The sequence below is a fragment of the Grus americana genome, chromosome 1 (genome assembly GCF_028858705.1).
Source record: "Grus americana isolate bGruAme1 chromosome 1, bGruAme1.mat, whole genome shotgun sequence".
Taxonomy (NCBI): domain Eukaryota; kingdom Metazoa; phylum Chordata; class Aves; order Gruiformes; family Gruidae; genus Grus; species Grus americana.
This window is the reverse complement of record NC_072852.1, coordinates 32557843-32571922: the sequence shown is the minus strand read 5'-3', so window position 1 is coordinate 32571922 and position 14080 is coordinate 32557843. Positions and strand designations below refer to the sequence as shown.

Genomic DNA, 14080 nt, shown 5'->3' with positions numbered 1-14080 from the left:
GCTCCACATTGGCCATTTAATTAAAAATCATTGTGTTACACAACTACACGGCTCAACAAATTAGGTTTTTGACAGACATAACATATCTCAACCTGTTAAATGCTACAATTTTGAACACATACATGAAAAATGTTATTATTAAAGATGGGAGAAGTTGATACATAGTTTTTACATAGGCAACTATGCAGCCTGATGGATGGATGCTGAGCCTTAATCCTTAGCAGCCCCTATTCACTTCAGCAGAACTATTATGGGGAGTAAGAGGTCACTGATGTGAGTCATAGTGCAAGACTGATAGTTATCAAAAACTTCTGGGCTTCCATCAAAACACAAATAAAGCAAAGTTATTGTACTCAGAAATATAAACCAAGGGGATAAAAGGTACACTCCACTTTGCAATATCCTTTGTTCAGTATTTTCTAGACAACGTGAGGCGTCTTTTCAGAATTCAAGCCTTGTATTCTCCTCTTACTATAAATTTGACTTCAAATTTAGAATTCAAGCTGTTCCCCCGTCTGGTAATAAAGAACCATTGATTAACCCACAAGAAATAACCACAGTAAACAGACAGCTATAAATATAAGACCCATTTCTGACATTACACTTTGTTGGCTTTTGAAGTGTTATGGTATTTCATGTGCCTTCATGGAAGTCAGAATAAGAGTGCTTTCTGTAATAATAGAGTGCTTTCTGATGTTCTTTTATAGAAATTTTAAAATATAGGATTAAATTGCTCTAAAGTGCAGTAGTAGTCTGAATCATTACAGTAAATTATTGCATTTTTTAAAAATGTGAGCAGAAACATAATAAACTCTTGTTTATTAGGGTACAGGATTTACTGGTTAACATAAATAGAACACTTAATTTTAATATAGTGTGCGCTATGAATTCCTTAAAAACTAGTACATTGACAACTTAAAGTTGGGAGAAAAGGGCAATCTGGAGTCAAGAACACAATTGATTGTGTTCTTTATTGCCACAGGCAATAACTAATTACCCAGTTTTGGCACTGCTAAGGACTGCTGACTCATTTTGCAAGACTATGAAAATTCAGAAGAATTGCCTCTGGTATTTCTGAGTTGTAAGTCAACTGAATGGTGTTTTCCTCACTAACTGTATCTAATATATCATTCTGTGTTCTGGTACATATTTTGTGTTTTTTCCTGAATGACACCTTACTTTTATGCAGACAATGAATATATTCTGTGCCCCTGTTTTATTTTAGATTCCCGTAAGTTATGGTTTAATATGTACAAAACCTCATTTGACAAGGAAAAAGACAAAAATAGAATAAATATCATATATTTTCTATCTATTTCACACAACACCAAGTGGAGAGTCTAGAACCTCAAGTGTTACAGTATCAGTGTTGCTCCAAAGTCAGCCTTGCTAAACATGCATACACCTGTTCAGGAGGATTTAATTCACAATATACAAGACCATTCAACAGAGATTAATGTAAAGATCAGCTTAAACACCAAACAAACAAAACTCATCTTTCCCCTACAAAGTTATTTATACAGATAGTATTAAAGTGTTTAGATTTTAATTAATTCCAGTTTTACACATATGAAATATGTTAAAAATGAATGGTACATTCAATAAGCTATTAAACGTGAAGTGCATCTGTTAAATGCTTAATTGTTGTTATTTATTAAGCAGCATGGGATATTGAATAGTCCTAGTGATAATGAACATATCAAACTACTAAGTAAATTGGAGGAAAAATATAAAAAAGCAACACAGTATAGAAGCAATCAAATTTTTAAACTCTGCCCCAGTGTGAAAGGACTCATTTTTATAAAAGTTTATATTTTTAGGAGCCACATGTTACAATAACATTGAAACATTAAATATTTGCAAGACTGACACTGTGCAGTCCCTTTCTAAAGCATGTATTATCACCAGCACTAATAGATACCTTTATTAGAAACTGAAAAGGAAGCAAAAGGTTAAGCAGCCATGGAGGTGAAGTTAGTTAACTAAATGCTACTGTGAAACAGGGAATATCAGTGGGGACCCGTATAACTCACCACCATAAATATCAGTGTCACTCAAATTAGCAGCTATAGTGTCATTCAATGAATCCACTGAAATAAACAGAATATCATGAAGAATGCATACAAGAGGGATAAATCAAAGTACTGGGAATCAAAAGGTGATGATATGGCCACGGCGAGTTAATCAAATGATTGATTAATTTGTTTCAATAGTTACAATCATCATAATAACTTGATATTCTTGGACGTGAAAACCATCTGAAAATTACTGGGTTTTACACCAAATTTTTTCAGTATTTCAAATCTTACAAAACATTTTTTCATAAGACAAAGCATTATAAAGGGAAAAAATGACAGCTTTTAAAATGAATTATATGTCAGAAAACTGGAGATTACATTTTAAGTTTATACAGTAATGTAATTTCTTATTCAGAATTAAAATGAGAAAATTCCCTAGCACAACACTACTTAACTTTGGCAAATAACTTGAGAATTCTGGCTAAATACTCTGCAAGTATGTAATTAGGTAATGCAATACCTACTTGAAAAGACTTTTACAGAAATGGGTTGTTTCTGCTGTATAGTTTGCGTATGATTAAATCTTGCATAGCAGATATAGTCCTCCCGGGTGTCTTCTGGTTGTACATTAGAAAAATAAAGGTCTCCATTTAAACCCTGGGAAACTCTTTCACTTTGAGGCAGCCTTTGGAAAGCTAAGGGAAAACAAGAACGCATTTATCTCAATTATAGTACACACTGCATTATAATGATCTGCAGACTCCACGTTCGCTCGATTACGCTGTTTGTGGGTTTGTCAATACATAAACCTTTCTAAGTTTCCTCTCGAGCTCCCTTGTCTTCCCATTCTTCCCCAGGGGGTTAATCTACAACTTACATTAAGATCTCCGGCTGCTTTTGGCTTCATGCTTTTGGGCTGCATGTCTGCTTGTTTCTTCGTTTCTACAGAAATGGAAATTCTTTGAATTTTAATTTAGAGGGAAACTCCATCTGTGGTCTTGGTAAGCAATGATCAACTATGTAGAAAAACTGCAAAAAGGAAACCAATTCTGCATAAAAACCACACTCACCATTATCCATCCAAAATATTATAGGTGGTGGTAAGCCAACAGGAGGTCTGCAGTGTAGTACTAGTGAATCACCTTCTCGAACCTGATTTGGCTCTAGTTTTTCTTTTGTCCACAAAGGTGATCCTATAGAAAGTAATTTTAACACATATACAAACTATGGATTGATAAAAATTCCAGAATTTAAGGAAGAAATGCACATAATATTCCAGAAAAACAGAAGAAATATATGCATCAGAATGTTAAGTCTTATCATGTTTACTACAGATTTAATTTTTCTTCTTATTTATGTTTTCTTGGGAGAAAAGTAGGTTTTCTTTAAAACATTTTGTATAGCAATGATTTGCTGAAAGTATAACCAGCTTATTCAAATTATTTTGGCTACTCACTAAAGGTTCTATAACAGTATCTTAGAAAGTTTTAATGACGATGATAAAAAAAAAGCGATGCACTAAATTAGAAAAAAAGGTAGACCTTCATAAAACAGTATTATACACACACAGTTTTATTAAAAGATGTAAGAACAGCACATTTTAAGCTGAGAACCTTAAAAAACTGATCTGAGAGAAAAATTGCATAAAAAGCTGTAGAGGCAGTCTACCATTAATCAAAATTTTTTAGCTTCATCTTCTTTTTGGTCCCAATCTCTTCTGTATTAAAGCTACTATAAAAACTATGGAATACATGCATCAGAAAGAGAATAAAAATTGTCCTCATCAATGATGTCCATTAACAATTTAAACATTTTATTCTAATTGTAGCGTCACATATACAACTCAATTTTAAACATGACGGGTACATGGCGTACTGAAAAAAGTCAGGAAAGCATTTTGGTTATTAAGTTTTCTAAGGAATATTGGAGAGAACATGCAATACATTATTAAATATGAATATCAGAAACCATACAATACCTTCTAACACAATCACTTTGATGATTCAATTTTTAAGACAGGAAAAAAAAGCAAAACATTCATAAGAAAAGAAGCAAACCGAAGTGTTTCACATTTTATGAATATTAAGAGCTTCACTTACTAGAAGGCCTTATAACGATATTGTTGGAAATGGCTGCTCCTCGTTCATTCCTTGCTGTACACTGGTATACTCCTTCATATGCTTCTGCCTTCCCACCATTCATTATATTAATGACAAGGGTCCCTGAATTTGGTTTCATTGTTACCTGTGCATCTTTATCTATATCAAAATGAGTTCCATTGCGTGTCCAGGAGAAGCTAAAATAATAAAAAAAAAAAGAAAAGTTTTTTCTTCAGTTGCCTTTTGTAGATTGTATGGAGAGAAAGAAGAAAAAAGTAATTTTCAATACATGGTATTTTTTCTTTAGCACATAAGTAAGACTTGTTCCCAAACTAAATTAATTAATAAAGTAATAGAGCACTTTTTATTATAAGAAATCTAGCAATACTTTAAGATAAAAGGCTTGGCTGAACTTGTTAACAGGAGCCATTTCAAAGTCAATATTTGAAAAAAAAAATTACATTAAAAGATTCTGAAGTTAATCGTATATGGAAAAGAACTGATTTTCTTTCTACTAAAGATGATACAGTAACATCTGCGAGAACTGATATTGCTAAAGCTGCATTAGCATTTCCATTATAAAACCTATTGTTGAAAGGGTTTATAAACCTGCCTTTAAAAACCTGCTCTGGGCTGAAATGTGTCATCTCAGGTCCCAGCAGGAAACCATTTCTTTTAATTGGTTTGGCCATTTTAAAGTTATGCAAGTGAATTAAAGACTTTGTCATGAGTTTGATTTCACTACTGTAAGGCAAACAACCATGATTCTTTAAATGAAATTTTGCAGTCTGATAGCCCATAATGAATCTAGTAAATTTATATTGGTGTTACTCAAAGCAAGATATGTTTTGAAAAGTAGTCACTAAAAATGAAGAGTATTAGAACTCATTAAAAAACCGTAAAAAAGCAGAGATTCACAATGAGCGACATATACTGCCGTAAACACCAATTTCTTACTTAGGCTTTGTTAATGGCTGAAAGTATAGTTACAGGGAGTTAGACCAAAGCCTGTGAAGTGCTGAGCACTCACAGGTTCAAATGTTGTGAACAGCAATTTTTGTACTTGTTACGTTTCAGCTTCATAATCTTAAACAGGAACACTATATATGCTTACTGGTTAGAATGCTTCCTAGAAGTATAAATATATACGGTACTAGAAAAGCTCAAATTTTAAGTGACTTAAATTGTGCTCTGACCTTCTGCAGTAGGAGGGCAAGACTATTTGCACATTGTGGTGAGGGAGAGCAGAAGAACTGGGACCTGACCAGCAACACTGCACCACACTGCCGTGTTTTTGGGAGGATTAGTGTGCACAGTGAACCAGTAGTGAACCTGTTTCTTACGACCTTGTGGGTGAAGCTGCAGAGCGTGGGGTTTCTGTAATCCTCCACTACCAATAACACTGAAGGATACGGGGAACTGTAATGTAGCTTCAAATGAGAGGTGGCAAATGCGGTACAAACCCCTGAATTTAAGATACATGGAAGTCAGAATCTTTGCTGCTCAAGCTGTAGGTAGTAACACATCCATAAACCTTTATGCTCTCATGAATAAGAAGTTCCACTGTTTTAACAAATAATTCACACTCCGGGCTGAGAGAGTTCATCTTCAACTTCAGACCTTTGAAGCAGCTCAAGTTCCAGTATGCATTTGCAGGTCATCAAGACTGATGGACCAGACTAATTATTGAAATAAATTATTTGGATGTCATTCTTTAAAAATAAGCAAACTAAGCACAAGTTTATAAAACTCATCAGAAAATTCTGCACTCAAATCCTGTCACTTCCTCAGTAGCAGGGGAACAAAGTGAGTCATCGGTTTGATGGGAAAGATGAGGCTGTAGAACAGACAGCCCTGGCACACGAGTCAGATATGTCAGTCTCATGGACAGCGCTCTTGTTCTCTCAGGTAAATCCAACTCCAAAAAGGTGTTCAGGAGAAACATCTGCAGAAGCAGTACAGTTGTCCGAAAGCATGCAATAATCATCTGATCCTCTGGGACAACACCCAGACTACTGAGAATGGCATTGTGCCTGCTAAATTCAAATACTGGTAAACAGCAGCTTTACGGCACTCCTACCATTAAGAGAACACTAGAAAGAGTGACAGTATCACAGATAATCTCCATCTTCTTTCTCCTGCCCAGCAGGATAATGACCACGATCCCAAGCCAACCAGAAGGAATAATGTAGAAAAAACCCTGGTTATTCAGAAGTACATTTAAGGAGCTCTGTGTGTGTCTGAATGAACAATTATAGACTAACCTTGCTAGTAAGTTGTAGCATAACGCTACTGAGAGCAGAGAGATGCACATTTCCCTTCATAGCCTCTGAAATCAGCAGCAGTTACGAGCAATGCCAGAATGCATCACGGCTCCTGCTGTTTCCAGGGCAGGTACTCAGTATCTTGAAATGAGTAGTTTTCAAATATTTCAAGATACTGAAACAGGGTCTTAAAATGGAAGATGATCAGGAATCTGATCTATGCACAGGGCTACCATTTCTGCCAAACCCCAAACTTAAGGCAATTAAATACACTTGGCAAATCGAGGCTACTGATCATTAAAACTGATACACATTACACAACTTCTGATAAAATGCTTATGTATTTCAAGGTCAGTCTCGTAAAATGGAATGATTTACAAAATATTAAATTTGAATTTATTAGTGTTACTCTGAATTTATTCAACGTCCATTCTTCTTAGACATTATGCCTAAATCTGGAATGTGATCCACTTCATAGTATGGCGTGCCTCTTAGTGCTTTCCATGGGCATTTACCTATCTGCTTTTGTACTAATCCAGTATTATTTTATTGTTAGTGCTTTGAGGAGAAAAAAAAAAATACTACAGCTGCTTGATGACTATAGAAAAGTTTAAATGTCCAGTATGAGATGAGTCAAATTTATGACACTATCTGGTAGCTATTTAAATTAAAAAGGCAGGAGTGCGTGTGTGTTTCTGCATGTCCAAGCACAGACATATGCATATACTTGTTAGTTTATAAAAGTTACATTATTTTCTCCTAGTTTTCCTATGCTGTCAGGCCAACAAAAGCAAAATAAAATGCTACTAACCTAGGAGGTGGCTTTCCTTTTGCTTCACACTGTATTACAATATTCTCTCGAGGGTCAACAATGTAATCTTTTGGAGATTGCTGAGTTATCGTAGGAGGTTGCAACACTTCATTATGGAATATAAGAAACAGAGAGGAATTTTACAATATTTTCAAAGCATCAGTGAGACAGTTTTGTAAGCAGAGGTAGCAGAATTGCAATTAGCAATCAAATCATTGACAGAAGAGTGAGATTAAAGTATCCTTTGTATTAGGAGGCTGAAGCCCTCTACTCTTGCAAATCAGTGTAGCTATACTCACTTCCAACTGAAATATGCTGATTTACAGTGGATGAAGATCTTGGCCAAAAAGTTTAATGAATATAATTTCAATATGTTAGATTTCAACAGATTTTTACAAAACCAAAGGACACTTGAATTCTAAGTCCAACATATCCTGAATGAAGAATTGTGAGACATATACCCACACACAAAATGGTTTTTTACCACACAGAAGGAAAAAAAAATTCATTGCTCTGTATTTCTAAACATTTTATGTATTTCCAAATTCTCTATGGATGTTTTCACACGTTTATTGTGCTCAACGTATCGAATTAATCTACAAAGCATGCTTTTAGGAGCTACTTTTCAGGAGTAAAAAATGTGTAATAAGACTCCATAAAAAATGACAAAGATAGTAACTAGTTTTCAAATAAGAGTAAAGATGTGGGAAAAGTGTAGTACTGATTCTCCTTAAAAAACCCCACAAAAATACAGTCAATCTTGTGAATTGCTCCAGGAGAAATGAATATTTAACACTTAGGATTTATCAAGTACTCTAGAATGAGTAGTACAACCCAGAATTTATTCACCTGACAAAGTGACCTACCTATTTAAAGTAATTTATAATCTGTTACCATTATCTATGCTCATTTTTGCATTAAAAAAATCCTGGTTATGATATTAAGATAGTGAGAAAGGTATCTTCCTCAACATTATTCATCTGTTTATAATTTAGTGTCATCTAAAGGAATCAGTTTAATAACATGCCCATGAACTTCCCTGTCTAAATGTTGTAAATTGTCTGTCCAGCAATACACTTTGGGGTCATTTCTAGACACTTTAGCAAAATATTTCAATCATTAGAGTTAGCTGTGTTCTCATGCCTCATTCTAGCCAGTTAAAATTGTAAAACGTGGATTTTTATTTTAAGTCTTCCCTATCATTACACATTAAGTACTCTGTTGCATGGAAAGAGGTAGCCATCTGTAAAGCCCTATCCAGAAGAAATAGCCAGGAGGAGAAATCAGATCATGGAATCATAATGAGCTGTAGCAGCTAAGGAAAAAGGAACAGGCCATGCAGAGCTGGGTTTTGCTCCTCTTCCTCACTGCTTCAAAGAGGAAGGCGACATTTTTACATGATGACGACTTTTTGTGCATTTCTTTAGAGAGGCACTTTGAAGAGAGTCCTTTTCCCTCTCAGAGGCAGTTCTCGGGGTCAGTACACGTCAGATGCTTCCTTGGGAAAAGCAAGCACACTCTGAAAAGGGACATGACATGAACACTGCCCAACATACAGGATATTCCATCTGATACGCATCAAAGACCTCACGTCTCCACTCCTGTGCTATGCACTGCATTTACAACTTATTAAATTAACCATGACACTAGAGCTGGGTTAGGAGATCCTATAAAAGATGAGGTCTGCTTAAATAACTGTATCCACCATTTTTTAAGGAGATAAAAGTATCTCCAACTTGGACATGTAAAACAGTATATAAGTACATATATTCCAATGAATTTATTTTTAGCAAATATATTTACTCCTGAAAGTAGTAATAAAACATTTCTCATGCTGATATTGAGTAAAGACTTTAATGTTCAGATAGCACACAATCAAAAATCACACAATTAATTTGTTCAAAATATCAGAAGACTGATTTATGTACAGTAGCATTTTCATGCACAAAACATCTAGCTACAGCAAACCAAATTATCAACAAAATGTTAGAATCACACATTTTTGGACTGCAAACTCAATTTGCAACACAATCAGTATTAATTTTCAGCAGCACACAGCCTAGTTTTTGTGGACAGGAACTTACATTCTTCTAGAAGTTTTGCTTTTATTCCCCCATCAGAACCAGCAGTTGAATGGACAAATGGAGATTAAAGAGAAACATTTGTTAGTTAAAAGAAAATTAGCATTTTTGAGAGGGAAGATAAGTATCTCTGACAAATGCATTGGTCACCATTAAAAAGAAAACATTTAAAACATTTAGCATTTTAACCCATGCAGTGACGCTTGAAATTTCAGCCATGATTTCCATTGTGTCAGATATTACTACATTTATCTCAAAGTTCACGGTATGAGAAACTTCTCTGAAGTGTTGACTTTTTAAGGGCAACCGTGGTACGTGATTTTGGCCTTGCAAAGACACAAACCACTGACACTGAGGAGACAGCAAATCAGAATTAATGGAATGCACTGCCCTCATGCTGCAGTCAAAATCAATCCACCCATACGATCATATGGAAGAACAAAGAGAATGCTTCAGGCTAAAACTACTCTTATAAAGACAAAAGCACCTAATTCTACTCAAATGACATGCAATCCCTTTTGGTTTGAAAAATAACAAAACAAAAAGAATAATCGTAGTTGTCACATCTTTATTGCTGACTTCAAATATTTTGCATACATGTCTCCGCATCAGTAAAGTTCTAGAGTAAGTCACACTGCTTTTGATCAGCTACATTGTCAGTCATCCCTTACCTACTTTGAGACACTGACGAGCACAGGAATTGCTAACCTGGATGGAACCTAAAGGTTCAACTAATCAAGTATATTCTCACCACTGGGTCTCTGTGGTGGGTATGTAGGGAAGACTCGCAGAAAATGTAAGTCTTTCCCTTGTGGTGCTTCTCCCAGAGCCCATTCTAATCATTATTTATGAAAGCAATAACATCATCATAGATGCAATTTCAGTTAATATGATTTTTAGCTAAAAATTCAATTATATGACTTTATCAGACCTAATAAAGTTATTAAACATTATGTAGTAGGGAACAAGTTAATTGAAAGTTAACATGATACATCTAAAAGGGCTGCTCATTTTTGTTTATTGATGCATTTCTGGTTAATTTAACCTGAAGTGTTGCTCTATACAGAAGATGTTAGAGTGGTGCACAATTTACGTTCATTGCTAGGCTACGAGATGGGTTTAAAACACTATTTCTAGCCTGCAAAAATATTTAGGGAGAAAAATTGAGTTTAGAAAATAAGACATTCATTCATCAAACTTTTAAAGCCCTCTTTAAGCCACAGTTTATTGCTCTAAAGGCATTCACAGCACAACAAGTCTGATGTAATTCAGATATATTGATCTCGTTACAGAATACAGGTCATTGGTTTGAGAGGCTTGTAAATATGCATGGAGAAAAAAACACCAAAGCAGTTGCAATTTATGTCAATGATTATTAAAGAAAAACATGCATTTATGGAAGGTAGGAAGGTATCAAAAACATGGGGGGTAAAGAAAGCCATGCGGATTAGAATCATAGGAAAATTTACTGATGTGTTAATCCATCAATCTAACACAAGCTCTAATGTTCTCTTCTCTGGTAATTAGTTTAACAAATGAATAGTCACTGTGAGGTACAGCATGGTTCACTGAATTCTGAAAATGTGATCATACATATCTTAAGAAGAAAATAACAACCTGAAGCATGAATAATTTCATAAAATTAGCTATTAGGGCTATAAAACGCAGCAGCCTCCACTGCTTCCTATTGGCATGGAGTGCTACTTTCAACATTCCCCACTGACACAGTCCTATGTTAGGCAAGAATTTCAGATCTTGGGATTTCCCCTCTGGATTTTCCTCACTGGTTAATGCTAGAGTTCCCTGCTCAGCACACAGGCTTTTAACTTAAAGTTAGGAACTTAACTGTCTTCAGGTACTACTTAGGAAATTTAAGAGCCTTACGCTTCTGGATCAAAAAGTAAGATGCTTCCAGTGTCTGAATTTTAGGTATTTGAATCTTTTACTTGATCGCATATCAGCTCCTGGAAACCTCTTATATGAAGATAAGGTTAACTGTTTACAGCAACTAGGAATTGTCCTGGGGTTTTCAGCAAATTGTGAGTATGTTCTTAATTTCACAAATAATTAGCATTTAACTGGGCTTCTCTGCCCTTTTTCATTTTCATCAAATAAAGTGTTCAATAAAGGCACACCCAAGTGTGAGTACTCATGAGAATCCTATGTTAACCGTTCTGAAGTGAACAATGTCAGCCATTTTATATGCACAGTTTTTGAAAATCTTCAGTAAATTAGTGCAAATATTCATAATCATAATATCCTGACTGAAGTGAGCAAACACACTCCATGTTTAGCTCCATGTTGGAGTTATCTTCATCTTCCTAAACAGAAATTATTTAACTAATCTTCCACTATTCTGCACTTATTTAGCAGGTTCATACTTACAGTCAAGAGGTACATCCAATGCAGAAATCATTTGGCACAGAAAGAGGACCAAGGAAGCTTTGCTTGCAGATATGCTCTTCTTTTTCATCATGATTATAGGCTGTATTGAGTAAATCACACTTGAAGAATGAAGTTCAACTTCATCAGACTAGGTAGCCTGGAATAGTTACGTAAATGTAGACGAGAAACCTGGTCAATGAAAATAAGAAAAAAACCAATATGTAAATACAATGGAGAGTTGAATGATAACATCTTAATACTATTATGAAATACCAGCAGTCTACATACTATATCCAGGGATAATGCTACACCATGTGGTCAATGAAATCCAAGCGGAGATCCAGAAGTTCTTAGGACACCTAGATCATAACACTTTCCTAAGGAGCTACTGAACAACTCCTATAACCTTGTTGAATGGAAACAGAAATGCCTCTCCTAAGAAGGATAAAGCATCAGTCCAGCTAGTTAAAAAACAGTATATACTAAAGATAATAGTCCTCTGAAGTAGATTTAGGAGATTAAAGCTCTGAATGCCCACCTAGTCTCTCTTTCAAACACCCTGGACAATTCTTGGAAAGAGTTATTTTAGGCATCCTCTCCAATGAATACATGTCTGGCCACAAATTTGCTAAAAGTAAACTGTGGGATCTTCCTGCAGCCTTGAGTTAGGTATCTTAGCTTCTCCCCACTTTGGAACTCTTTCTAATAGACAACTGTAGACTGAATACAGAAGACTTCATCGATTGCCATGCTGAGGTGCTAGCTTATGTACTATATAGGAACCTAGGCTCCTATTCCTGGATTTCTGATTCCACCCAAAATACATAACATCAAGATACTTTGTCCTTTCTAGCCTGAAACCAAAATCCAGCTAACTGGAGCACACTATCAAACTCTCTTCTCCTCCCTTCCTATGTGAGGAGGTGGCAGAAATGAAACTTAAGGGAAATCTGTTCTTTGCAATGTGCTAGATTTTCCCCCTCAACCAAGCATCAGAGATCATATTAGCCACGGCAGAATGATTCTGACACCCTCCTTATTTTTACTGCATTCAGGACCAAGCTCCAACTTTGAAGAATGCTGAAGGAGTAAAAGCGAGCTGCCTGCAAGCCCCATCACTGGTGACCTACAAAGAGCTATAAGAATACAGCCTTAGAAATCCAAATGGTGCTTACACAATGTGTTCTCAGTAAATGTACATCAGCTGAGAGAGTACTTCCCAGATGCCAGACTGATCACAAAATTCAGTGATCAGCATTAATTTACCTTGAAGAGAGAACTTCCTCAGCTATGCCTACAGATGTGAAACACAATGCTATCAAGTCCACAAGGAGTTAAAGTTGCAAAGTAGCAGCTGCCTTACAAATGTTAAATAGTTATTTGTGGCTCCTGAAGTTACTTAAACCAGTCTATGCTAAGGATTTCCCTCAGTCTTCAGGTTACAGAAGAAATGATGTCTCTTCATTGCCGCTGTAAATGGTCTTTCTCTTTGTATAGCCTTCCGAGCAGAGACTGGAATTGGAAACCAGAATTGAGGTGAAGCTCAAATTCTCATCCCAACCTAGCACATCAAACTCCTTGATTCTTACTGTCACTATCTATAACACAAATGTTTGTTTCAAAATCAAAATATCCCAGCAGGTTAAACTCCTAAAGACGTAACTGCTCCTTGGAGCTCTTGGGAACTGCTGACTGGGACACCACGTGGGAGGGCAAATTGCTTATTCACATTCAAAACTATCTACAGTACTGCACACCATAATGAGACAACTAAGTATTTGTCACAGCAGATTAGAAAGATTACAAAACTCATCAGAAGAGAGAACACCTGAGTTCTAGCCTTTGCATAATTATTTATACAAAGTGGAACTACAAAAGCAGACAAGGTGGCAAGTCTAACTCCAAAATACCTAGAAAGTGATTAAGGCATACAGCAGGGAAGCATGACAAGTACTCAGACTTTCCTAGAAAAATAAACTGACCATTCTTACATTTTAAATGAGCACCCTAAAGCACTGGGGGTTTAGCTGGGGAAGGGCAGAAGTGTTTTTTCCATCCCACTTTTGGCACATATAGTTTCCTATGCTCCCGCTGCAGTGAGTAAGGGGAAGGAGAAAGGCTTCTCTTGAGAATGCCTGAGAGCACTCCAGTGTGTTTCCTGCGATGAAGTGCTCTCCAGAAGAGCTGATTTTGTGCCATCGACTACAGCTCTCTGCTCTTCTCCAGTTAAACTAGGTTCTCACACACTGTTCTCCTGACCTTTATGTCATCTCCTCACTACAGCATCACTGCAATTAACAAGGTGCCCTCCCTATACAATGTGTTTGACCCAGGATTTACAGGATACCCTTTGAAGTATTCTACAAGTGAACCTTGACTTTTGTTGTTTCTTCTCCAAGCAAAATTTCAGTTCTCCTTACAA

The 14080-nt window shown here is 35.9% G+C and overlaps 1 protein-coding gene across 23 annotated transcripts in view; it reads right to left on the bottom strand.

Annotated features, from left to right (window-relative positions):
* Nucleotides 1-14080, bottom strand: part of NRCAM (neuronal cell adhesion molecule) — a 165172-nt gene that overhangs the window by 62970 nt on the left and 88122 nt on the right. For 14 of the 23 annotated variants that reach the window (XM_054809938.1, XM_054810971.1, XM_054811062.1 and 11 more), the window contains 7 exons: nt 11659-11847; nt 9277-9294; nt 7193-7298; nt 4118-4314; nt 3089-3211; nt 2543-2713; nt 2034-2090 (listed from right to left, as the gene is read on the bottom strand). In XM_054809938.1, coding sequence (XP_054665913.1) covers nt 2034-2090; nt 2543-2713; nt 3089-3211; nt 4118-4314; nt 7193-7298; nt 9277-9294; nt 11659-11749 — 763 coding nt within the window. In that variant the 5' untranslated portion in view covers nt 11750-11847. Of the gene's footprint in view, nt 1-2033; nt 2091-2542; nt 2714-3088; nt 3212-4117; nt 4315-7192; nt 7299-9276; nt 9295-11658; nt 11848-14080 lie in introns of those variants that run through there. The other 9 variants (XM_054811437.1, XM_054811235.1, XM_054811366.1 and 6 more) reach the window with 5 other exon arrangements.